The sequence below is a fragment of the Armigeres subalbatus genome, chromosome 3 (assembly GCF_024139115.2).
Source record: "Armigeres subalbatus isolate Guangzhou_Male chromosome 3, GZ_Asu_2, whole genome shotgun sequence".
Taxonomy (NCBI): domain Eukaryota; kingdom Metazoa; phylum Arthropoda; class Insecta; order Diptera; family Culicidae; genus Armigeres; species Armigeres subalbatus.
Window position 1 is genome coordinate 88181162 of NC_085141.1, and position 24922 is coordinate 88206083.

General features: G+C 42.0%; 1 protein-coding gene and 1 long non-coding RNA gene across 2 annotated transcripts in view; both read right to left on the reverse strand.

The window, feature by feature from the left end:
* LOC134225193 (uncharacterized) overlaps positions 1-1283 on the reverse strand; it is a 77716-nt gene extending 76433 nt beyond the window's left edge. Inside the window, exon 1 of the mRNA XM_062705063.1 lies at positions 62-1283. Coding sequence (XP_062561047.1) covers positions 62-703 — 642 coding nt within the window. The 5' untranslated portion in view covers positions 704-1283. The remainder of the gene's footprint in view (positions 1-61) is intronic.
* On the reverse strand, positions 1278-18075 carry LOC134225198 (uncharacterized). The gene is made up of 3 exons (XR_009983190.1): positions 17655-18075; positions 16381-16989; positions 1278-1392 (listed from the first exon to the last, which is right to left on the reverse strand). It is a non-coding gene; the product is annotated as an uncharacterized LOC134225198 (long non-coding RNA).
* Positions 18076-24922: the final 6847 nt, after the last annotated feature.

Genomic DNA, 24922 nt, shown 5'->3' on the forward strand with positions numbered 1-24922 from the left:
ATGGCTATTTCCAACGACCAGAAAAGGTAAGAGTGAATTATTCGAATCATTTGTAACGTACCTGTACCGTCGGTGGTTTCCTGAAGTTGTTCAACTCCGGCAGCAGGAACTTGGTTTTCGGTTGTTGCGGTTCGTCTGAGTGTTGTTGTTCAATCTGATTTTGATGATGCTCTTGATACTGCTCTGCCGGCTGGTTCTGAATCGCACTCTCCCGTTGGTTTCGTTGCACCGAATTCTCCTCCTCGTCGTCCTGTTTCTTGTCCTCTTCCGGTATCTGACCGAGTCGCTGTGGAATCGAGTTCGACGTGGTTCGATGTGGCGTCTTGACCGTGGTCGGCGTTGCTGTCGCTACGGACGTTATCGACGCTTTGTCAGTCGTCTTTTCGGTTGCCTTCTGGTAGCTGTTCTTGTCTCTCTGTCGGTTTTTCTGATCGCTCGGACTGTCGCCTTCGGGGCCAAGGATGTTGCTACTCTTCTTGTCGCTACGGTCAACGGCGGTCGCGTTGTTGAGGCTGTTAGTGTTGCTGCTACTGCTACTAGTGTTGCTATTGCTATTGCCAATTTTCTGCTTCTGCTTTTGACTTTTGTTCTTCCGGTTGTTTAGGTTCTTGATCAGCTGATTTATGTTGATTGCCTTCTTGACCGTCTCGGCTGGCCGTTCACGAACGGTGGCTGTTGTGCGAACTGACAGCATCACAAACATAGCCCGTCGGTTTTCTTTTCCAACACTTTGGCATAATATACTTATACAAGAGGTGATTAAAATTATAATACTTTATCGAACTCGATTCCTTCGCTACACTTTCCACTTTGATCTGTCCTCAATATCAATCACTACTTTATGGAACTACCATGCTTCGATCTTTTCCGTTGTTAGTATTCAACCCCGTCTTCTCTTATCCAGCACGAACAGCACCACACAATAAGAAGCACTTTTATATTTATTTTTCAATTTACCCGTCTTTGCGTACCCCACACCAAGAAAAGCCAATCATATTGTCATCAGAAGGGCGAACGACGTCACCAGTATAAAAAAAATGAAACTTGAATCGAAACGAATCAACTCAACAAACAGAAAGGTCAAAATTATGGCGAAATGCTCACAGTTCTGCGTTTCGATTTTCACTTTCTCACGTCACGTTAGGAAGCTTTTGCGATTGCATCCGTTCAGCGTTTACAGTTTTCATGTCTTCTTCGATTGGAATCTTTTTTTTTTCTCTCTGCCAAGACCGAATTGCTTATTTTTTTCCGTTCACTTCAAAATGGAAGTTCGACTGTGTGTTTTTTTTACTTGCTCAGCGACAATGGAAATATAGACTTTTAGTGTTTGCTGTTTGATGAGCGCTTTGTCGCAGAACGGAATGATGGCGATGCTGGTGTTGATGTTCTGTTCTGAAATGGAAGATAAGTACGTAAGAGTTGATTAGTGGAACAGGGTTTATGGCATTACGTATATTGACGAAATGATGGGAAGAAAGGAAGGAAAGTTTGAATGTACTGCTGCTCATGAATTCACCATAGGAGTGTGTCTGGTATAAAATTTAGTAGCTTGAACTTGAACACGATTGCTGTCAATAATTCTTGTGGAATTGCTATTCATATCATTATTTCTGAATCAGTGATTTCAGATATCATGAAACATGTTTCAATCTGAGTATGGATCCATCCAAAATCAACGCCTCCACCCCGCTCGTATAACCTCTTGTGATATCTCGTATGACGATAATCTTTCTAATCCGTAAGACAATCACATTGTTTCTCAATGATCCCTATTCGTATGTATTAGGCTTCTGGAGTACTGTAGCTAAAAAAAATGCAGTATTATTCATTTTTGGACCATTCGTAATTGATTCCGTAAATTTGATGAGACCAAATGATCTGAACAAATATTACTAAAAGATCAGAAATATTTTCAGAAATTGTTTACAAATTCAGGCAAGCTCTTGCAAACATTTTGGAGCTAATAATTATTAAAAATCCAGAAGTTTTAGCACCCATAAAAAATGGTTGCAATTTGCTATGTAAGAATTTTCTCAGACTATTAGTTCTTGAAGACATCACTGGCAAATATCTTTTTTCAGTAATTCTTACTAAGTGTTGTTTAATCTGAGTTAACTTCGGTATGCTGACGCGAACGAGCGTGGTGTCTACGGCGTACGCGATTCTCGAATTGTGTTATACCTTGTTTGCACTTGCTAACCGTCTGACGGCGGTGGCTAAAAGAGATATATTTTTGCATAGTTCGGCAGAAATTAGGTGGGGTACAATCCAATAACATAACATGACGTAGGTGAATTGTCACACGAAGAATTAGAAAATAAAACACATTTATCCAGCGGTCATGTACTGGTTCGCCAATTGTGGGCCCCGAAGACAGTAAAAGGATTCTCAATAGGAAGGCTTGCTCTTTCAGGAGCAAAAACTACGAACTAATCGATTCTTTCAACAAAAGTCATCATCTTTGCTAGGACCTCATATAGACGCATCTCAAGCCATGTGCGGCTCGATCGGTATAGCTCCGGAGTAATCAGATTGAGCGAAGCGTGAATTGGAGGTTTATGATAGACAATTCTCTATCAACATTTTTTTCCCATATTAGTTCTTCCGAGTACTCTTCATGTAACAACCATTGATATGTACAGTCAGTCTAAGCTAAGCTAAGTTCTTCCTAGTACTCTTCATAGTTGGTAGAGGAATTGGACACACATGAACTTCGATGGTGGCTATTTTGCGTTGGTCAGAGATGAGAACATAAGTCGAGTCTTCATTCGTCCAAAATAAACAACCCTTCAGGAAGTACGCGGTGTTTTGGAAGACGCGATGTGGTCTTTATGCAGGTTATCTATCCTTTGTTGTCTCTGTTCTATTATACTATGTACCACGAAGATGCTCCCTGATCATAGAATTTTTTATTTTTTTTTGTCTTTATTTAGGAGACTTTCAGCCCGAGGCTGGCTCGTCTCCGTGATCATAGAATTATGTTGAACCTCTAATCTCGAGTTACCACGACTACGTTGATCTGTGTCCCACAAATTGTTGGTAATAAGATTTTTTTTCCATACTTTATCATCGTGATTCTTATTTTCAATATAAGCTTATCATGTAGTTAGTAATAAGATGATATCTATTGCAATTATCTTTATCCCAAACTACGGCTCCGTCAAGAGTTATACAGGCCTAAGTCTACCAAAAAAACGCAGTTGGAAAAAGCAAGTTTGAAAGTAAGAAGTTGAGAATGAATCATTTTTATTTCTCACGTGAAAAGTTAAAAGTGGGAAGTGAGAATTGAAAAGTGGGTAGAAAGAGGTGAAAAGTGAGAAGTTAGAGTTAAGTTAGTTAGTTAGTTAGTTAGAAGTTAGAGTTAAGAATTGAGAAATGAGAAGTATCAGGTAAGTACCTCTCTTCTTCTTTTTTCTTCTTTTTCCCTTTTTCCTTCTCCTTTCTTCTTCTTCTTTCTTTCTTTTTTCTTTTTAATTTGTCGTTATTATTTTCTATGTCTGAAACTCGATTATGCATATGTACAACATGTGAATATGTGAAAGATTTAGTTCGGAAAAGGTATTGGAGGGTAACCGCCCTTCGGTGGGCTTTGATCCCACGACCCCAGTATGCTAGACATGTACTTTCCCTACTAAGCTACGAAGGACCTTCGTCGTCCTCTGCAGCTTAGCAGGTACTGATGAATCCGAAGCAGCGACGGTGTCACGCAGTTGGTGATCGGTGGCGGCGTGTGTCGGCGTGAACTAGTTTCGGGCGCCAAATTATTTCCGGAATTTCTTCAGAAGCTCCTCATTGAATTCCCCAAGAAATTCCTCCAAAAGTTCTTTGGGAAGTTCATCAAGAAATTCCTCTGGACATTCCTCCACATTTTTTCCGGAAATATTTCTGGGAAGTTCCTCCAGGAATGCCTCCGGAAGTTTCTCCATGAATGCCTCCGGAAGTTTCTCCAGGAATGCCTCCGGAAGTTTCTCCAGGAATTCCTCCCGAAGTTTCTACAGGAATTCTTTCGTAAGTTCCTCCAGGAATACTTCCGGAAGTTCCTCCAGGAACTCCTCCGGAAGTTGCTCCAGGAATTCCTCCGGAAACTCCTTTAAGAATTCCTCCGGAAGTTCCTTTAGGAATTCCTCTGGAAGTTCCTTTAGGAATTCCTCCGGAATTTCCTCCAGGAATTCCTCCGAAAGTTACTCCAAGAATTCCTCCGGAAGTTTCTCCAGGATTTCCCCGGAAGTTTCTCCAGGAATTCCCCCGGAAGTTCCTCCAGGAACTCCTCCAGAAGTTTCTCAAGGAATTTATCCTGAAGTTCATCCAGGAATTCCCCCAGAAGCTCATCCGGAAGATACTCTAGGAATTCTTTCCAAAGGTCCTCCAGGAATTCCTTCGGCAGGTTCTCAAGGAATTCCTTCCAAAGGTCCTCCAGGAATTCCTTCGGAAGTTCGTCCACAAGTTCCTCGGAAAGTTCCTCCAGGAATTCCTCTGGAAGTTCCTTCAGGAATTCCCCCGGAAGTTTCTCCAGGAATTCCTCCAGAAGTTTCTCAAGGAATTTTTCCTGAAGTTCATCCAGGATTTCCCCTAGAAGTTCCTTCGGAAGATACTCCAGGAATTCTTTTCAAAGGTCCTTCAGGAATTCCTTCGGCAGGTCCTCAAGTAATTCTTTCCAAAGGTCCTCCAGGAATTCCTTCGGAAGTTCGTCCACAAATTCCTCTGGAAGTTCCTCCAGGAATTCTTCCAGAAAATTCTCCAGGAATTTGTTTAGACGTTCCTCCAGGAGTTCTTCGGGAAGCTTCCCAGGATTTCATCGGAAAGTTTTTCCAAGAATTCTTCTCGAAATTTCTAACACATTCCATCCAAATTACTCCAGCAATTCCTCAGGAAGTTTTTTCGGAATTTCTTCCAGGAATCCCTTCTTAAGTTCCTCCAAGATTTGCTCCGGAAGTTCCTCCAGAAAACCCTTCGAAAGTTCCTTCATGATTTCCTTTAGAAATTATTACAAGAATTCCCTCGGATGTTCCTCCATAAATTCTTCCTAAGGCTCCATCATAAATTAGTTGGGAAATTCATGCTGGAATTTCTTGGAACGTTTTTCCAAGAATTCTCCTCGGAATTCATACAAAAGTTCTTTCAAAATTTTTCAGAAAATTTCTTCAAGAATTTCTTCGGAAGTCTCTCTCAGAATTTCAAGCAGACAATGCCAATGACTGCGGGCTTTTGAATTTAATTAAGTGATACTAAATCATTCAATTCCAGTTTCCTTCACGAAAGACTTCAAGAATAAAACCGCAAATAAAAAATATGGCATTTAATGATACGTTTACGATACCACGTTTACTAAACTTGTTTGCGTTTTCCAATGTTTTAGCTTAGTACCGAAATAGGTGATCTTCTTGGGATCTTTTATATTTGAACAGGTAATCTTTTGCACAGTTTTATGTATATTATATATTTTATGAAATTCAGTAACATCAGATAGTTTCCGATTAACTTGCAACAAAATTACCGAAAAATATTCTTTCAGTAAAATAAATTGAAAAATTTAGAGTCTCTGTTTAAGTGTGTATACCTGAAATTCTCCCGGCAGATCACCTGTCTTCTCTTCCTCTAGTTCCTCCATATGTTTCCGCGGAAGTTACTTAAAGAATACTTCTATAAATCCTTTTATTTCTCGGAAAAAAAACAAGTAAAGTCTTGAAGATCATTGTTTACTCTACAAGAGTGTTATAAAACCAGCAGAATGTTACTAGAAAACCCCAAAATGTTACTAGAGAATTGCTTCGGAAATTTATTTCAAAATTCCCTCAGGAGTTTCTTAAGGTTTGCTCATTAAAAAATCGTCCAGGAACTGTTCCGGTATATTCTTCCAGACAAAGTTCCCGATTGAAATTTTGTGAGATTATTCAAAAGAGTACTAAAAAGATTACTCAAAACAATTATTGGAGTATTTCCTTAGGAAATTCTTGAAGAAATTTGTGAAGGAATTTTTGGTTCGAATCCTATAGAAAATATAGAATAAATTCATGGGGGAACTTTCGATGAAATTTTTGATTTATTTCTCAATGGACTTCCTGGAAGAATTCTCTCTGGAAGAGTTGTTGAAATTTTTTTAGGAGAAATTCGAAAAGGAATTCCTTGTTTGAATCACTGTTGACAATTCTAGATGAATTCATGAAATAATTTCGAGTGGATTTCCTGATGGGCTTCCAGAAGACATTTTCAAAGGAATTAATAAAAAAAAAACTTTTTATGCAATTCCAAGAGAAATTCAAGAAGTTGAAGTGTGTATTTTCAAAGGAAGTTTATTAGAAATTGAAAACGTTTCTTTTTGATTTCCGAATTAAAACAATTGAATTTTTCAATGAAAATATGAAATAATTTCAGACCGAAACACATTAAAAATTTTGATAGGAGTTTCATAAAGTTTTCTAGAAGCATTTCCTGAAATTCCTGAAAAACCATCTATTTCTCAGGCTGCGTCTCATTTCGTGATGAAAAATCAAATTAAACTTAAAAGTGATAGTTCGAAAATCAAAAATCAACTGGTCATTAAAATCGCAGGTGCTTTCCAATAAGACCGATAAGATCTTGTTATTGATAAATCTCTTGATAAATTATCTTGTTGTTTGAGCAGCGCTTTTTGGAAATTATTCAACTGTCACTTTTAATTTGGGTTCACTTCGGGAAATGAAACGCAGCTTTAATCAAAATATTTTTATGTTTACGAGCATACTTTTATATCAAAATCAGCTCAATGCTACTTACAGTTAGGTAGCCATCCAATAACTTCCGCATACATGGAAGTAGAACTTGACTGAATACATGTATTTCTAATAGAATTACCTTACTAGTAAAAATGCTCTTTTAACAAAATGTATGAAGCCCAATAACCAAAACCAATAGCCGTCGGCGTGGAAAAAAATCCGGCGGTGTGAAGAATTTTCATGCAGCGGCGCGCCGGCTTATTTTTGATGGCGGCGGTGGCGTGAGAAAATCAACTGCGGCGGTGGCGTGGCGCGACGGTGTGGCAGCACACAGGTCTACTTCCGTCTTCCTTCTTCCTTCTTTTTTCTTCCCTCTTCCTCCATCCTTGTACTTTCTTTCTTGTTCCTTTTTCTTTCATTCTTCATCCCTCTTCTATCATTCTTCCTTTTTTTACTTCTTTATTTGTCACTAGCAGACCCGACGAACTTCGTTTCGCCGAAATTTCTGTTTCATTTGTATGGGAGCCCCCCTTTCCAAAGAAGGGATGGGCCTCGAACCATCTTAAGAACCTTCCCCGGCTCCAAAAACCTCTGCATACAAATTTTCACGCCGATCGGTTCAGTAGTTTCCGAGTCTATAAGGTTCAGACAGACAGAAATTCATTTTTATGTATATAGAAGAAGATATAAGATATATTATCGCTTCCAATTGCTCGCATCAAAAACTTAATAAGAAAAAATGTTAAATAATTAGTAAAAATGTTAACTATTCAGCCGTACGGCATTCGGTCAGTTTGGGATCCAATTAGCTTTGCAAGCAAAGGCGTATGATTGCCAATCCAGAGTTGGCGAGTTCGATTCTCGGTCTGGTCTAAGATGTTTTCGGGTGGGAAACATTCTCGACACCCTTGGCATAGTGTATCCATTGTACTTGCTACACAAGATACATATTTATGCAATGGCGGGCATAGAAAAGCTTTCAATTAATAACTGAGGAAATGCTAATAGAATACTAAGTTGAAAAGCAGATCAAGTTTCAGTTGGGATGTAGAGCCATAAGAGAAGAAGAAGCATCCCGGGTAGACGATAATGGCTTATTAACAGTAAAAAGTGATATTGATAACAAAACATGTTATGAACTTGTTTGAAATAATTATCAATATCAAGGTTTCTAACCGGGATTCAGTCAGATAGCGTTCGGCCGAATAACCCTTTCGGCCAATTAGCATTTGGTCAAACGGAATTCGACCAAATGATCCTAAACACGTTTTTGACACTGCATTTAAGTGGGTGGCAGAGTATTTGGTAAACGGACATATGGAAGTGTTGCAAAAAGCTGTCGTGAGGGCATTCTCTTGTCAATACTGAATCAAGAATTTTGAACATATTTGAACTCACTCGCGAAATTAAGCAAAACAAATGAACGCATACTTGATCGATTGATTTGGTTAAAAATAGTAAGCGCCTTTCGAATGTAATTTGGATGCTACGTCGTGGAAGCGTTTTCCGTTCGAGCAAAGAATATTGTCCAAATATTTGTATAAAGAGCCACCAGCAGAGCGAAGAACTTTCTGCTAATTGATTCTGTCCAAGTGGAACGGGGTTTGTTTCATCCCCTTTCAAGGTGCAATCAATTTAATGGTTTTCGTGGTAGCAAGTTGTTTTTCTATGCTGGAAACGAATCGGTATTGATTAAATATTTATGCAGTTGAAATTGGTAGAACATTTATAAAAACAGTTTTCATCAGTGCAAAGATGATTGATCAAAGGCGTAGGATTGTTTTCGTATAGTGCTTCCAATCCATTATTCTTTGGTACTCTTTGGCACAAGTACTCAGAATTAAATAGTATCGGGAAGTTTATAAAGTGTGGAAGAAAAAAAATCTAGCAGATGAACCGTTTATTTGAGAAACTTCATATGTAAAATGTTTGTTTTCATTTTTCAAACTGCAAGCAAATTCCACCATTTAGTTTCGCCAATAACTGATGATCTGTATTGAAAAAACATTTTGCTGCGTATTTTCCATTTAACGTAGAGTAACCGTGCAGGATAGAGGACGTTTTTTTTCTTGGGATTCCCCACGAAATAATTGGTTTTTGCAGAACAATCAAAAACTAAAGTGATATGCTAGATTAATGGAAACGGCATATATTGGCAAGCAGGCAGGGTCTTCAGTAGCCTTACAAGCAAAGTCCTACGCCTGGCAATCCGGAGATGGCGAGTTAGATTATCGGTCTGGTCCAGGATGTTTTTGGGTTGGAAACATTCTCAACTTCCTGGGAATAGTATCCATTGTACTTGCCACACAAGATACCCGACTAGAAGAGCATAACAGAAACTGAACACAAATTTAACATATTGTGATATTACATAACTTATTTTGATACAATTTTGTTCTTAGCAGCTTTACTTACTTACTTACGGATCCTGTACACCTCCGGTGGTGCAAAGGGCCGACTTGAAAGATCTCCATCCTGAGCGTTGCCCGGCTATCGCTTTAACCTGTTGCCAGGTTAGATTTCGGTCGACTTCTTTTATCTCTTTATTGAGGCTTCGCCGCCATGAGCCTCTGGGTCTGCCTCTGCTGCGATGTCCCGCTGGGTTCCAGTCTAATGCTTGTTTACAGATTTCGTTTCCGCCCCTACGTAGAGTGTGGCCGACCCAGCTCCACTTCCGATCCCGAATTTCTGTTGCTATCGGCCTCTGGTGACAACGACGATGGAGCTCATTGTTTGAGATCCAGTTGTGAGGCCACCAGGCCCGAAATATATACCGCAGGCATCTGTTAATGAACACCTGCAGCCGTTGAGTGTTCTCCACTGATACACACCATGTTTCGCTAGCGTATAACAGCACAGATTTCACGTTAGAGTTGAAAATTCGTATTTTGGTGCGTTCACTTATCTGCCTGTTTTTCCAGATATTTCTTAAACTCGCAAAGGCAGCCCTTGCTTTCTTGATCCGTGCGCCTATGTCGATCTTGGTACCACCGTCCGACGCCATTTGGCTACCAAGATATTGGAAGCTTTCAACATTCTCCACTGGTTGCCCGGCTACTGTGAAACTGGAAGGAGTCGCCGTGTTTACATCCAACGATTTGGTTTTGTTGACGTTGATGACTAAACCTGCCGAAGAGGAGCGCTCGGCAAGGTCGTTGAGCTTACTCTGCATATCAGAGCGCCGTTGCACGAGGAGTGCAACATCATCCGCCAATTCGAAGTCGTTTAGATGCTCCATGGTTATAGGCTGCCATAACAGCCCGCGGTTTGGTTCACGGTCAATCGCACCTACCAGAATCTCATCGATTACGATGAGGAACAGTAACGGTGATAGGATACATCCTTGCCTCACACCAGCTACGACCCGGATAGGGTCGGACAGGACCCCATTGTGCAGCACTCTACACGAAAAGGCCTTGTACTGTGCTTCGATGAGGCCGATGATTTTCTCAGGAACTCCCTTGCGTCTCAGGGCGCCCCACATATTCTCGTGATTGAGACGGTCGAAAGCTTTTCGGTAGTCAATGAATACCAAGTAAAGGGACTCTTGGAATTCGTTGACCTGCTCCAGAATGATGCGGAGCGTGACAATATGGTCCACACAGGATCTTCCGGCACGGAATCCGGCTTGCTGCCGCCGGAGAGTCGCATCGATCTTCTCCTGAATCCGGGCTAGGATAATTTTGCACAGAACTTTGAGAACGGTACACAGCAACATAATGCCTCGCCTGTTATCGCACCTGGGCACCTTCACTAAGATACCTTGCATCCAGTCGACCGGGAAAGTTGCGGTGTCCCAGATATTACGAAATAAACGATGCAGTAGTTCAGCGGATGTCATGGGGTCAGCTTTGAGCATCTCGGCTGATATGCGGTCGACCCCTGGGGCTTTATTCGATTTCATGCTTTGGATGGCTGTTTGAATCTCTAGCAGTGATGGAGCTTCGGTATTGACGCGTGTTATACGTCGGATCCTAGGCAGATCATGCCGAGGTGGTGATGGCCTGGCTGGCACTTGAAAAAGTTGTTCGAAATGCTCGAACCAGCGTTTCAGCTGGTCAGTTGGGTCGGTCAATAACTGATCATTCGCGTCTTTCACAGGAATCGTTGCATTCATCTTCGCCCCGCTTAAGCGTCGTGAGATATCGTAGAGAAGGCGAATGTCCCCGGTTGCGGCGGCTCTCTCTCCTTCGTCGGCCAGAGAGTCTGCCCACGCTCGCTTGTCCCGTCGACATGAGCGTTTTACTTCCTTCTCTAGAGCCGCGTATCGTTGGCGGGCTAGAACTTTGGCTCCTCTGGTTTTTGATCGCTCTATCGCGGCTTTGGCTTCTCTTCGCTCCTCTATCTTTCTCCAGGTCTCATCGGTGATCCATTGTTTTCTCTGGGTGCGTAGTTCGCCCAGATTGTTCTCGCTGGTGGCGATGAAGGCATTCTTGATGGCGGTCCATTGGTCTTCCACGCTGCCACCTTCCGGAATATCTGCAGCACGCGTCTCCAGTTCTTCAACGAAGGACCGTTTCACCGTGGCATTTTCCAGTCGGCGTGTGTTGAATCGTCGTCCAACTCTTTCCTCCTGCCGACGAATCCGCGCAATGCGCAGGCGTATTTCGCCGATGAGGAGGTGATGATCAGACGCGATATCGGCACTACGTTTATTCCGTACATCAAGAAGGCTCCGTTTCCATTTTCGGCTGATGCAGATGTGGTCGATTTGATTTTCTGTAAAGCCGTCACGGGAGACCCACGTGACCTTGTGAGCCGGTCGATGAGGGAAGAGCGATCCCCCGATCACCATGTCGTTATTACCACAAAATTCAGCGAACAGCTCTCCATTTTCGCTCATTTCTCCGAGACCATGGCGTCCCATAATGCGCTCATGGTTCGAGTTGTCGGATCCGATCTTCGCATTGAAGTCGCCCAAACAGATCTTGATATCACCCTTCGGAATTCTATCTACGACGGCATTGAGTTGACTGTAAAAGTTCTCTTTGTCTTGCAGATCGGCAGCATCGATTGGCGCATAACATTGGATTATAGTTAGGTTTCGGACCCGTGTTCTAAATCTGGCAACGATTATCCTTTCACTTATAGGTTCCCACTTCATAAGCGCAGAGTGTGCCTGAGCGCTTAGTAGGAAGCCAACTCCGCGTTGTCGGGGAGCGTGTTCACCTCGTAAACCAGAGTATAGCAGAACTTGTCCCGACGGCGTTCTGTGTTCTCCAAAGTTTGGCCAACGGACTTCACTCAGTCCCAGGATCTCAAGCTTCATGCGGCGTGCCTCATTGGCAAGTTGTGCCAATTTACCCTGCTGGGCTAGGGTTAAAACGTTCCATGTTCCTATTCGTGTCCGTTGTTTCGTGCTAAGAGTCGTCGCCGTAAAATCAGTCCGTATTCTCTCATTATCGGATTCTCGAACAAATTGATGTTTCGGGAACAGTAGGTTGTTGGCCCAAGCTTCCCTATCCACCGGGATGGGGCTGCCATCTTAGGTATAGCTTCCGGGGAATAGCATTTCATACTCAGCCGCTGGATGCCAGAACAGACGCTGTTGGAGCCGCACCTCCTTGGTGGACAGACGCTCGATCAGTCGGGTCAAATTTGTTTAAAGTCCTACCCAACACCAGGACTAGGCTAGTGCGCTTTGAGCGGCACACGGTCGCTTTGATAGGGCCTGCTTGGGGACACATGCAGCTTTTTATAGAAGTTCAACAGAGCCCACTGTCGAACCCCACCACATCCTAGGCAGACCCCACAGTACGCACCCTCTCACTCTAGCTGATGTCAGAAGGACAACAGTGCCCAGGCTGCACTACCAGCTAAGTACACAACCCTTAGCTGGCGGTCAATTGTCATCGGAAGACCCGTGGAAGCGTGAGTATTGGAACTTGTGAGGACCAGAGCTATGTTAGGCGCCCCTTCCCGGATGTCAACTCACCATTTCGCAGCCCGCTAGTTATACCCTTCGAGAAATGGCTTATACCATCTCTCAAAGGCGCGCCCCTTTCAATCAGTTTCGGCTTCAGCAAAAAGCAAAAAGTGAGATAACACTGATTTTGACGATGAAGTACTGAAGTTCAAACATATACTTCCTTCTTCTTATGATTTCTGAATTCGTTTTTGAACGAGATCTGATTTCATTGCGTTTGGCATTTCGGAATCTCACCTTTACACAGAGCTCTAATCAGTCCGAGGGTTTAGCAGATCCACCAATTTCGAATCCTCCATTCAAGAGGCTCGGAAGCCTCCTTTCAAGAGGCTCGGAAGCCACCTTTCAAGAGGCTCGGAAGCCTCCTTTCAAGAGGCTCGGAAGCCTCCTTTCAAGAGGCTCAAAACCTCCTTTCAAGAAACTCAGAAGCCTCCTTTCAAGAGGCTCAGAGCCTCCTTTCAAGAGGCTCAGGAAGCCTCCTTTCAAGAGGCTCAGAGCCTCCTTTCAAGAGGCTCAGAGCCTCCTTTCAAGAGCTCAGAGCCTCCTTTCAAGAGGCTCAGAAGCCTCCTTTCAAGAGGCTCAGAAGCCTCCTTTCAAGAGGCTCAGAAGCCTCCTTTCAAGAGGCTCAGAAGCCTCCTTTCAAGAGGCTCAGGAAGCCTCCTTTCAAGAGGCCCAGAAGCCTCCTTTCAAGAGAGCTCGGAGGCCTCCTTTCAAGAGCTCAGAAGCCTCCTTTCAAGAGGCTCAGGCTTCCTTTCAAGAGGCTCAGAAGCCTCCTTTTAGAGGCTCAGAGCCTCCTTTCAAGAGGCTCAGGAAGCCTCCTTTCAAGAGGCTCAGAAGCCTCCTTTCAAGAGGCTCAGAAGCCTCCTTTCAAGAGGCTCAGAAGCCTCCTTTCAAGAGAGGCTCAAGCCTCCTTTCAAGAGGCTCAGAAGCCTCCTTTCAAGAGGCCTCAGAAGCCTCCTTTCAAGAGGCTCCAAGCCTCCTTTCAAGAGGCTCAGAGCCTCCTTTCAAGAGGCTCAGAAGCCTCCTTTCAAGAGGCTCAGGCCTCCTTTCAAGAGGCTCGGAAGCCTCCTTTCAAGAGGCTCAGAAGCCTCCTTTCAAGAGGCTCAAGCCTCCTTTCAAGAGGCTCAGAAGCCTCCTTTCAAGGAGCTCAGAAGCCTCCTTTCAAGAGGCTCGGAAGCCTCCTTTCAAGAGGCTCGGAAGCCTTCTTTCAAGAGGCTCGGAAGCCTCCTTTCAAGAGGCTCGGAAGCCTCCTTTCAAGAGGCTCGGAAGCCTCCTTTCAAGAGGCTCGGAAGCCTCCTTTCAAGAGGCTCGGAAGCCTCCTTTCAAGAGGCTCGGAAGCCTCCTTTCAAGAGGCTCGGAAGGCTGTCAAAATATTTTGAGATTCAGTGAGATGCTTGTTGGCATTGTTGCAACAATTCAGTATGTCTGTCTCTAAGAACAAAACATTCTTCTTTCAAATTTTGTAGAGAGATTCTTCTGAATTTTAATTGAAAATTTTGAATTTCCATTTGTTTTTTTTTCATTTCAAAAATTCATCGGGAAAGCTTTAGAATTGTAAAAGTAAATTCTTCTGAATTCAGGGTATTTTCGAGAAATTGCTAGTCGTGATTGGCCATGAAACAACAAATAATGCACAGCTCACCAATTGAATGGTTTTCTCGGGACTAGAAAGCTATTCTCACTGTACACTGCTTCGGAGTTTCTTGAATTCAAGACCAATAACGATGCCGGCCACGTCCTCACAGTCAATTAGTATAAGAGGAGGAAGATAAGTTCGACACTCATTGCATCTCTTGTTGCATAAAAAAGTGAAAAAAAACATCCATGGAATATTTTTGCAGTTTCCAGGAGAAATTCTGAAGCAAGTCAATAAAATCGAATCCTGCCAAGATTCACCGGTTCTCCCCTTTTCCTAAGCTGCAAAAAAGTCAAATACGTAACGATACTTGGGGAACAAAAATCCAACCACATTTTCATGCCACTCAGCCTAAACGGACTGCTGATTGCTGATTCTCGTTCCGTGCTCGTCTTATTTTTTTCGGAAAGTTTTACTCTTATTATGTTGCGTGAACTAAACATAACACAACGCACAGAACGAAGCACCAAGCTTCAAAACTGTTAACTAAGCCAAGGTGAACCTTCGAAAGCCTTGCGAATAAGGTAAGAAAGGTATCGCCGATGTAGACGAATGGGAAAAGTTAAGATATTGAAGCTCTGAATTGAAGTGAAAAGTTTCATATTTAGTTAAAAGATTAAAAAATGTGTAACATGAGAAGCAAAAACCCGAAGGGGAGTGCACACGAACGGGAGCTAACGTAAATAAGACGTCCTCTGTAACTGATTCAAGCAGAGGTTCCCCGAACGAGTTTGGCGCTACTGTTCAGTTTTTCCGGTTTTGTGTTATTTTCGAGTATTTTTATATTTTATCTAATGATGTTGGATTGGCCCATCTGGATTCAGCTGAAATATATAGATTAGAAGCGTTCAAAATATCTTTCTGTGCCTTGTCATAGTGGATTTTTCCAGTGGATAAATTGAGTCTTAATCAGTTGTTAGCCAGAAATGGGATCATTAATGCCAAGAGTAGTTCGTGTTGTAATGTAGGTGTGTGTGGAACACAATGAACAAACTTGCATTTTTGTTATCATCTTTTGAACCAAATGTTTGAGAGTGATAAACTTCGAATAATGAGATGTTCGTTTTCCGGTCAAATTTGACAACCACTGAAATTCGACTTTGGTGGTGGCGCTACTTGAGAAAGAGCTTCGAAGTTTTGCTCGCACCCATTCCAGATGCTGTGTTCGCACTTGAGTACAGCAAGTAAAATGCTGCTGCCGAGACGAGGAAACATAATGCTATTTTCGCTTAAATATTTACACGGTTATAATCATTTTGTGTTTCTCCTTCCCTGGCCGCCATCATGAACCATCGTCGGCTTAGAACAGACAGCACACGATACGGCATGGGGCTCGAGGATAGCTCCCGAAATGGGATTGGTGCCACTAGCATCGTAGCTATGCTAACTGAATTTAATTTGCACAGGTTGAAGAAAGTTTCCTTCCACGGGATTGTTTGTTCTGATGTTGCTTTTCCCAGCTGGATTGAAATTTTTCACTCTGTTTTCGGTGGAAATTAGCCTCACGGAGGAGGTGAGCACTGTCAAAATATAGACTGTGGAAGTAAATGGCGAAGGCTTACGACGTTCGCAATCTGTATGAAGTGAGCATCTATTTGTGTGCGAAGTGTACGAAGTGCGAACAAAATTGAAGATTCTTGCAGAGTGACAGTAATGGCAGATAATTTTCTAGGGGATGTTTTTGCGTTTTTTGGGGGAATAAACCAGGAGGGGCATTAGAATGTGATAAAATGAAAATTTAGCTTGCGGTACGTGGTGAGTAATTGTACCAGCTTTAGCGACTTTCTGCGTATTCAACGCTTTCTATGCCGGAATTGTTCATACTTCGTGTCCGTTCTCTGTACATCATCATCATCTTGAACATTCAATTGTAACTGTTATTTAAAGTAATGACTATGACTGGTTGGAAATACTTAAATCGAAGCTATTATGCACATCCTCTAAATCTACAACAGCGAAGGGGCTATTGTTGCTATATGAGCTGTAGAGTAGTGTATAGCGTGCTATTTGCTATTTCTTCTGTAGACCTTTTGGATTAATAAATAATACACTGCGTTTTAAGCTTGAGATGATGGACTGGAAAGGAGGGACCCCAACCAGATAGTTTTCCGTCACCTTATACTCACCTCAAACTATTCTACAAATTGCTAGTCGCTAGTCTGCCGAGTGCAACAAATAAACCAGTCGGTGTCAAGCAGCGGCAAATAAATATCAATTCCGACTAATCTGCAGAGCCAGTAAATTAATTCCGTCGAGCAATTCCACCGTAGTAAAACAGATCCGTCCCAGGTCTTTCCAGTGCAATTTTCCCGGGGACGAAAAAAAATGCTAAGCTGTTCGGCTCAATTCTCACGCAAGTGGAATGGCAAACAGAACGGGGCGACAGAGCTGGAGTAGCTTCTAGCAGCCGGCGTAGACGATCTTCGGAAGTAGTAACGGATAGATGGCTGGGCTGGATGAGCGATGGGACGGTGATGGTGTGACTGTGGCGATGACTGCTTCTCGATTTGAATGCTGAGCTGCTTTACGGCTTCATCTCGAATGGTCCTTGCCGTTAACGTGTTGTTGTTCCAAAGTCGTCACGTCGCCACCGTCTGTTGGGTCGGCTGAATGGCGCGCGATAAGCTTGTCGGTACCAATTTGTGTGGATTCTTGTTTTTATTTTGCTTTTCTTTATCGGAGATTTTCAAATTAAGATCTGCCTGTACGTTTCTCTTCGTCGTCCTCCTGTTCCTCTGGAAAAAGAAAGAAGGGAGGAAAATATTGTGTTGGTGTTACCAAGACTTCAACTAGAAATTTGATATCGTTTGATTTCAATTGGATTTAAATTTGATTTGGAACGTAAGCATTCAGATTGAATTTGAACAAAGTTTCGATACTACTTTGGTTAGGTTTGAATGGAGTTTGAATTGGTTTATATCAGATTTTGTTTAAGAGATTAAGATATTTACAATAGATTTTGGTTGTGTGTGATTTAATTTTTATTCAATTTATATTTGATTGAAACTGCACGATCAAGATTAACATTTGTTTTTTGGATTGAATTGCGTTCAGATTGGAGTTTGATTTAAATGGAATTTGCTTTGATTTTTATTCGGTTTAAAAATTGTTTTTTTTTATTGGATTTGACATTTTGTTCCATTGGGATTGTATTTGAATTCTTTGAATTTGAATTAGATTCTATCAGAACCAAAAATTCGGGCATGCTGAGGAGATAATAGTATTTTAGTTACTGGTAAAATTATAAGTGGGATATATCCTGACTATACACGCATTCTTGCCTGTGGTATATACATCAGGTGTCTTACGACTCCCCACTTTCTAAATTTGTGCGAGACCTCGATTGTTCGCTTGATACTGATTTGCAACAGCACTTGGTTTAACAGTAGGGGGTACATACCTTCTTCGTTGGCTTGGTCGTCGTCTTTCGTCTTCGAGTTATTGTAGCAGCAAAACTTGAAAATCTGCTCCCGTTTCATCTGGATGGCCACTTAGTTTAATCTGAAAGGATGGCGGACTATGCTGCCATCGTGGCAGTATCGTTCGGTTGACGATGCTTATCAGCGGCGAAGAAAGTTGCAACGATAACGAAGCCAGTCGAAAGTAGTCGGACCAACTGTGTCTTACTTTTGCTGTCTGGCCAATAACATGTCGGATCCATCACATTCGGGAGCGGCGTCATCAGGCTTGCTTCAGGTTGAATCATTGAATGCAGTTATAACAAAGCCGGGATGCTGAGGCATCATTGTCCTAGTGGGTGCTCATTAACGTGTGCGCAGCTTGCGATACTTATGGTGGGTTTCCTTTGAGCTTGGTGATGGAATTTCTGAAATAAAACAGACACAAGAGTAAAGCATTAGCGCTCGGAGATGCCATGGGTGGTTCAGTAACGCGATTATGATTATTATTTATTCTATGACATTGATCCGAGAATGAACCATTGAGACATTGCTGAATTATCTGGGATAACAAAGCATGGGATATCGAATTGTAGTTCCAGTATCATATACAATATTATATGTACATGCATAGCATAATTTTTCACGATGCACTATTGAGTGATTGTTAATCTCCTAATCAGCAACTTCTATTTTTTTGTATTTTAATACCGGGTATGAACAAGGATAAGGAAGATCGATAACCAGAACTTTTTTTTATGACGATAGGAAAATGAGTAATTCCTCGTTTCTGAAATATTGCACCTTTATTGATCGTCTGTGAATCAGAAGGTGCGGTCTAACAGTGTTTGTTTAGGCATCAATGGTTGAATGAGAAATACTCCTCCCCGGAAGCTAAGCTTAAGATGGCACGATTTCATTCTATTTTTTGTCATAGTTCTAACATTTTTAATGGATTCATATTACTTTGAGATTTAATTATTTTTCAAATCTTAGGTTTCATTGTGTAACTCCAGTTTTCTCTACCGATTTCTACATTCCATTTTTTTTCTCTGATTTCAGAGCTTATGTTTTCAACGAGCCATACAAATTCCTTTTGAATATGCTTGGATTTTTCTCGTAATCTCATAATTAGAAGTCCCCGATACTAGAGAACAAATAGACCTAAATGTTGATTAGTTGCTGAACAAGTATCTTTAGCATTGGCAATTCTGAGAACGAATTGTTGCCCTATGAAAGATTTCCAAAAACTCCCCGGAAATTGACGAAATCGACACAGAACCTTTGAGAGAGGCGTTAGTAAGAGACCGGCCCCTAATAAGTCTTGAGTTAAATAAACTTCAGCCTACTTTGGCTGCTGGGTCCCAGCTTAACTTCATTTTGCGTTAGTCACGACAACCAGAGGCAAGTACGAGATGCGACTTGTATCTACTGATGTTAGCTTGGAAAGTGTGGTCTGATGTACGTAACTTTTGCTACATGTTCTCGTGCACGTTCGGCAAGGTATGTTTTTTTAGATGCAAACAACTAGAGGAGAAGGACCGTTGACCGAAAAGCCATTCGACCGAAAACCAATTGACCGAAGGCCAGTAGGCTGAAAATTGTTTGACCAAATATGATTTGGCCGAACAAACCATTAGGACGAAAGTTATTTGGTCGAAATGAACATATTCGGAATCTATGTCGAAAGGTCGAACTTCAAAAGGTTGGGAGACAAAACGTTGAAAGAGGCAGAAGGTCGAAACGACAAAAGGTCGAAAAAGAAAAAAAATAGAAAAAGGTGAAAGAAAGACAGAACAGGAGAGAAGGAAGAAGAAAGAAGGGGGGAAGGATGAAGAAAGTCGGAAAAAGAAAAAGGGGGGTGGCTATTGGAGGACTATGCAACCAGTATCGTACATTTTGTTGAGCATTTTTACTAGTAAGTTCATCCTATTGGAAATACATATTTTCACTCAAGATCATATAACATTTATCTACTCCCAAGCTGATTCCAAGTATACAAAATTTATTAGATGGCGACCTACCCGTACCTGTAACTAGCACTAACTGATTTTACTGTACAAGTATGGAGCAGAAATAAAAATATTTTCTCCAAGACTGCGTCTGATTTCCCGAATTTAACTCAAATTAAATTTAAAAGTGACACTTGAACAGTTCCCGAATAACGCTGCACACATAACAAGATTACTTTTGACCGACATATAATTGTTTTTGACAGATCGGTCTTATTGAAAAGCACCTGCGATTCTTATGCCCGGGTGATTTTTGATTTTCAAACTATCACTTTCAAGTTTGTTTTGATTTTAAATCAGGAAATGAGACGTAGCCCAAGAAATCCATTGTCAAGAATTAAAGGATTTTCTCCCACTCCTATTATAATTTTCAGAATAATGAACTTTCTTTATTATTTCAGAATGTCGTTTAGAAATTCAATTAATTTTATTTGGGAAACTCTGAAAGATTTTTCTATTTCTTCATATTCTTTGAAAATACTTCAACTTCTTGAATCTCTCTTGCAATTTCGTCAGAACTTATTTTAGTAATTCTCTCGAGAATATCTTCTAGAAACCCATCGAGATTTTTTCTGAGAACCAATACAGAGATTTATAAAAGTATTATTGAGGCAACTTCCGCGGAAACTCTGGAAGGAATTCGAGGAAGAGGAACAGGAGAAATTTTGAAAGAAAATCCTGGGGCGAAATTCGGGTGAGAGTACCAGGAATAAAAAATTGAAGGACTGTCAGAAGAAATTTCTGTAGAAGTTTCAGCAAGAATTGCTGAGAGAATTTCAAATATATGTATACTAGTCGGTTTTGCATAGTAGGCGAGAATGCGCGTTCGGAACTACCCATGCAAAATGCCCATACGAATCTTAATTTTAGTTTTCGAAGATTTAGTCGACTTTGCTAATGATTTTCACATGAGGAAATATAATATAAACCCGTCGGAAACTATAACGAACGTAACTGCCGAAGGAATCAAGAAAATCCATCCAGCCGTTTTCGTTTTTTATTATACAGAAGAAGAAGAAGAAGATAAAATATATAATATAGATAGCGATTTACGTGTGGATTCCACAGGAATTTGTTAAGGATTGTTCAGGGAAATTCCTGAGGGAATTATTGAAGAATTTACGTGAAATGTGCGATACGAAAGGAGTTCAGTGCAAATTTCCGAAGAGTTCTCGAAGTAACCCGAGCAGGAAAGATTGGCCCAATAATACCTAATTCTGTTATTGATACCATACTCTGATATGAACTAGCCCTGCATAATAGGTAAAATCCTAAAGAAATAATACCAAAAAGTAATATGCACAATACTGGTGCCATAACAAACTCTGTTATTAAGTTCTTTTCACATACCAAATGCATAATAAATTATTATTTGTTTGGTATTGAAATACCTAAGCAATAGGCATGCTATGCCTCAAGTATTCTACATATAAGTTATTGGTATTTTACCTCTTATGCAAGGCTAGTTCATACCAATTTCTGTTATCGAGGTCATCGCTCATGCTCGGGAATTTATGAATAGTTCTTGGAGAAATTTCCGGAAGAACTTCAGGGAAATTTCAGAAGAAATTCTTTAAGGAAAAACATTCTAGGATACCATCCATAAAAATCCACATAACCCATAGGTAGGGTTATGGAGGAATTCACGGGAAAATTTCGTGATAGCTCCTAGGGGCCATCCACAAAGTACGTCTCGCTCCTAGGGGGGAGCGGGGGGGGGGGGGGAACAAAAAAAACTCAAACAAAAAGGGGGACGTGGGGGGGGGGGGGGTGAAAATCGCCATTTTTTGCGTGACGTACTTTATGGACCTTTGGACTCCAGAGAAATTTCCAAATTATCTGAGAGACTTCCGGACGAACTTCCTGAGGAGAATGGATCAGGAATTCCGGGAAGAATTCTTGAAGCTGTTCAAAGAATTCCTGGTGGAAAATCAGAACTAATTTCTGTTAGAACGTTCGGAAAAAAATCTGGAAGAATATCCTGGGGAATCGTTGGAGCAACTTCTAAAGGAAATGATGGAGAAATTTCCGGACGCATTTCTGGAAGAGCTTTAAGAGAAATTCTTGGTGGAATTTCTGGAGGAATACATGGAGAAAATTCAAGAGGAATTCCGGAGAAGCGTCCGGAGGAATTCCTGAAGGAACTTCCGGGGGAATGTCTGGGAGAATTTTCAAAGGGGTTCTTGCAGAAACTTCCGAAGAAATTGCTTTAGAATCTTCCTGAGGAGTTCTTGAAGTAATTTTGATAGTGCTTTCGCAGGAACTCCGGGAAGAATTCTTGGAAAAAGTTCTTGACTAATTCCTAACTACTGCCTGGTGGAAATTCGGAGGCGCTCCTGAAGGATCTTCCGGAGAAATTCCTGGAGAAACTTCCGGAGGAATTCCTGGAGGAATTTCCAGATAACTTCCCAATTAATTCCTGGAGGAACTTTCGGAGCGATTCCTGGAAGAATTTCCAGAGGAATTCATGAAGGAATTTCTGAAGAAACTTTCGAAGGAATTCCTGAAGGAACTTCCGGAACAATTCCTGGATGAACTTCTGGAGAAATTCCCGGAGGAACTTCTGGAACAATTCCTGGGGGAACTTCCGGAGGATTTTCTGGGGGAACTTCCGGAGGAATTTAGGGGGAACTTTCGGGAGGAATTCTCGGGGGAACTTCCGGAGGAATTCCTGAAGGAACTTTCGGAGGAATTCCTGGAGGAACTTCCGGAGAACTTCCCAATTAATTTCTGGAGGAACTTTCGGAACGATTCCTGGAAGAACTTCCGTAGGAACTTTCGAAGGAATTCCTGGAGGAACTTCCGGAGTACTTCCCAATTAAGTCGTGGAAGAACATGAAGGAACTTCCGGAGAAACTTCCGAAGGAATTCCTGGATGAACTTCTGAAGAAATTTCTGTATGAACTTCTGGAGAAATTCCCGGAGAAATAAGTGGAGGAACTTCTGGAAGAATTCCTGGGGTAACTTCCGGAGGATTTTCTGGGGGAACTTTCGGAGGAATTTCGGGGGGAACTTCCGGGGGAAATTCGGGGAGAACTTCCGGAAGGAGTTCCAGAAGGAATTCCTGGAGGAACTGTCGGAGGAATTCCTGGAGGAACTTCCGGGGGAATTCCTTGAGGAATTTCCGGAGGTATTCCTGGAGGAATTCCTGGAGGAATTTCCGGAGGAATTCCTGGAGGAATTTTCGGAGGAATTCTTGAAAGAACTTCCGGAGGAATTTCTGGATGAGCTGCCGGAGGAATTCCTGGAGGAACTTCCGGAGGAACTTCGGGAGAAATTCCTGGAGGAACTTCTGGAGGAATTCCTGGAAGACTTTTGGGGGAACTTCCGGAGTAACTTTTGGAGGAATTCCTGGAGAAACTTCCGGTGGAATTCCTGGAGGAACTTTCGGAGGAATTCCTGGAAGAACTGCCGGAGAACTTCCCATTTAATTCCTGGAGAAACTTCCGGAGGAATTCATGAAGGATCTTCCGGATACACTTCCGAAGGAATTCCTGGAGGAACTTTGAACCAATTCCTGGATGAACTTCTAGAGAAATTTCTGGATGAACTTCTGGAGAAATTCCCGAAGAAATTCGTGGAGGAACTTCTGCAAGAATTCCTGTGGTAACTTCCGGAGGATTTTATGTGGAAACTTCCGGGAGGAATTCTTGGAGGAACTTTCGGGAGGAGTTCCAGGAGGAATTCCTGGAGGTACTTCCGGAGGAATTCCTGGAGGAACTTCCGGAGGAATTCCTGGAGGAACTTCCGGAGGAATTCCTGGAGGAACTTCCGGAGGAAGTCCTGGAGGAAATTCCGGAGGAATTCCTGGATGAACTTCCGGAGGAATTCCTGGAGGAACTTCCGGAGGAATTCCTGGAGGAACTTCCGGAGGAATTCCTGGAGGAACTTCCGGAGGAATTCCTGGAAGAACCTCCGGAGGAACTCCTGGAGGAACTTCCGGAGGAATTCCTGGAGGAACTTCCGGAGGAACTCCTGGAGGAACTTCCGGAGGAATTCCTGGAGAAATTTCTGGAGGAATTCCTGGAGGAATTTCCGGAGGAATTCCTCCGGAGGAACTTGCGGAGGAATTCCTGGAGGAACCTCCGGAGGAATTCATGAAGGAGCTTCCGAAGAATTCCTGGAGCATCTTCCGGAGGAATTTCTGGAGGAACTTCCGAAGGAATTCCTGGAAGAACTTCTGATAGAATTCCTGAAGGAATTTCCGGAAGAATTCCTGGAGGAACTTCCGGAGACATTCCTGGAAGAACTTCCGGAGGAATTCCTGGAGGAATTTCCGGAGGAATCCCTGGAGGAACTTCCGGAGGAATTCCTGGAGGAACTTCCGGAGGAATTTATAGAGAAATTATATAAATTTTATAATCAGATGCAGAAAACAGATCCATCATGTTGAAAATTTGGTTTTTCGAGCATTGGGGTCAGCAACGTAAGTGCAGAACGCGCAGAAATGCTTTTACTTCATACACACTTAGTTTTTATTTCTGCAGCTCGGCAAAAATCCGCACAGCCGTGCGCCAGCAAAATAAAAAACTGATATTCCAGCAAAAATGACGTTTGTTAGCCGATTTTCGGCATTTTTTTTTTTTTGCTGATTTTCAGCAACTTTGACAGAAATCTCGGCAAAAGACTTGTTTGCTGGGGCACGGCTGTGCGAATCTCGGTAAAAGTTTGACATTTTGCTGAGATCCGGTAAAAAAAATTAAGTGTGTACAACTTACTATACAATTGCTCGCATGCATAAACATTTAATGAACTCATATCGTTAAGAGATAAATCCGTACACCTAAACATGAAATTTCCTACACTCTAACTTCAATCTACTCAGTGGCTGAGTAAAATTTTATTGCAGTCTCATTTGTCTCTATTGTCAACATGTGTTTTAATTGCTCGCAGGGAAACTTCGATGTCATCAGCAGACATTGTTTGGAAATCAATTATTGGATTTACTATATTCTGAAAACTCATATGTGAATATGTACATTAGGTGGATGATTTTGATTTGAAAATGTATTGGAGGTAATCACTTTCCATATATGGGACTCGAAACCATGACCCTCAGTACGCTAGACTGGAGCTTTTAACCAACTAAACTACAAAAGACGTCGGCCTTCGCAACGTAGCGACTACTGAAAAAGCCCGAGATCCCCAAATCGGACGCATAGCCGAAGCACACACACAATCCATTTTCTCAAGAAAAAAATTTCACATATGTGTAGTACACATTCACATTTAGAGTGAGCGTGAATATTTATGATGTC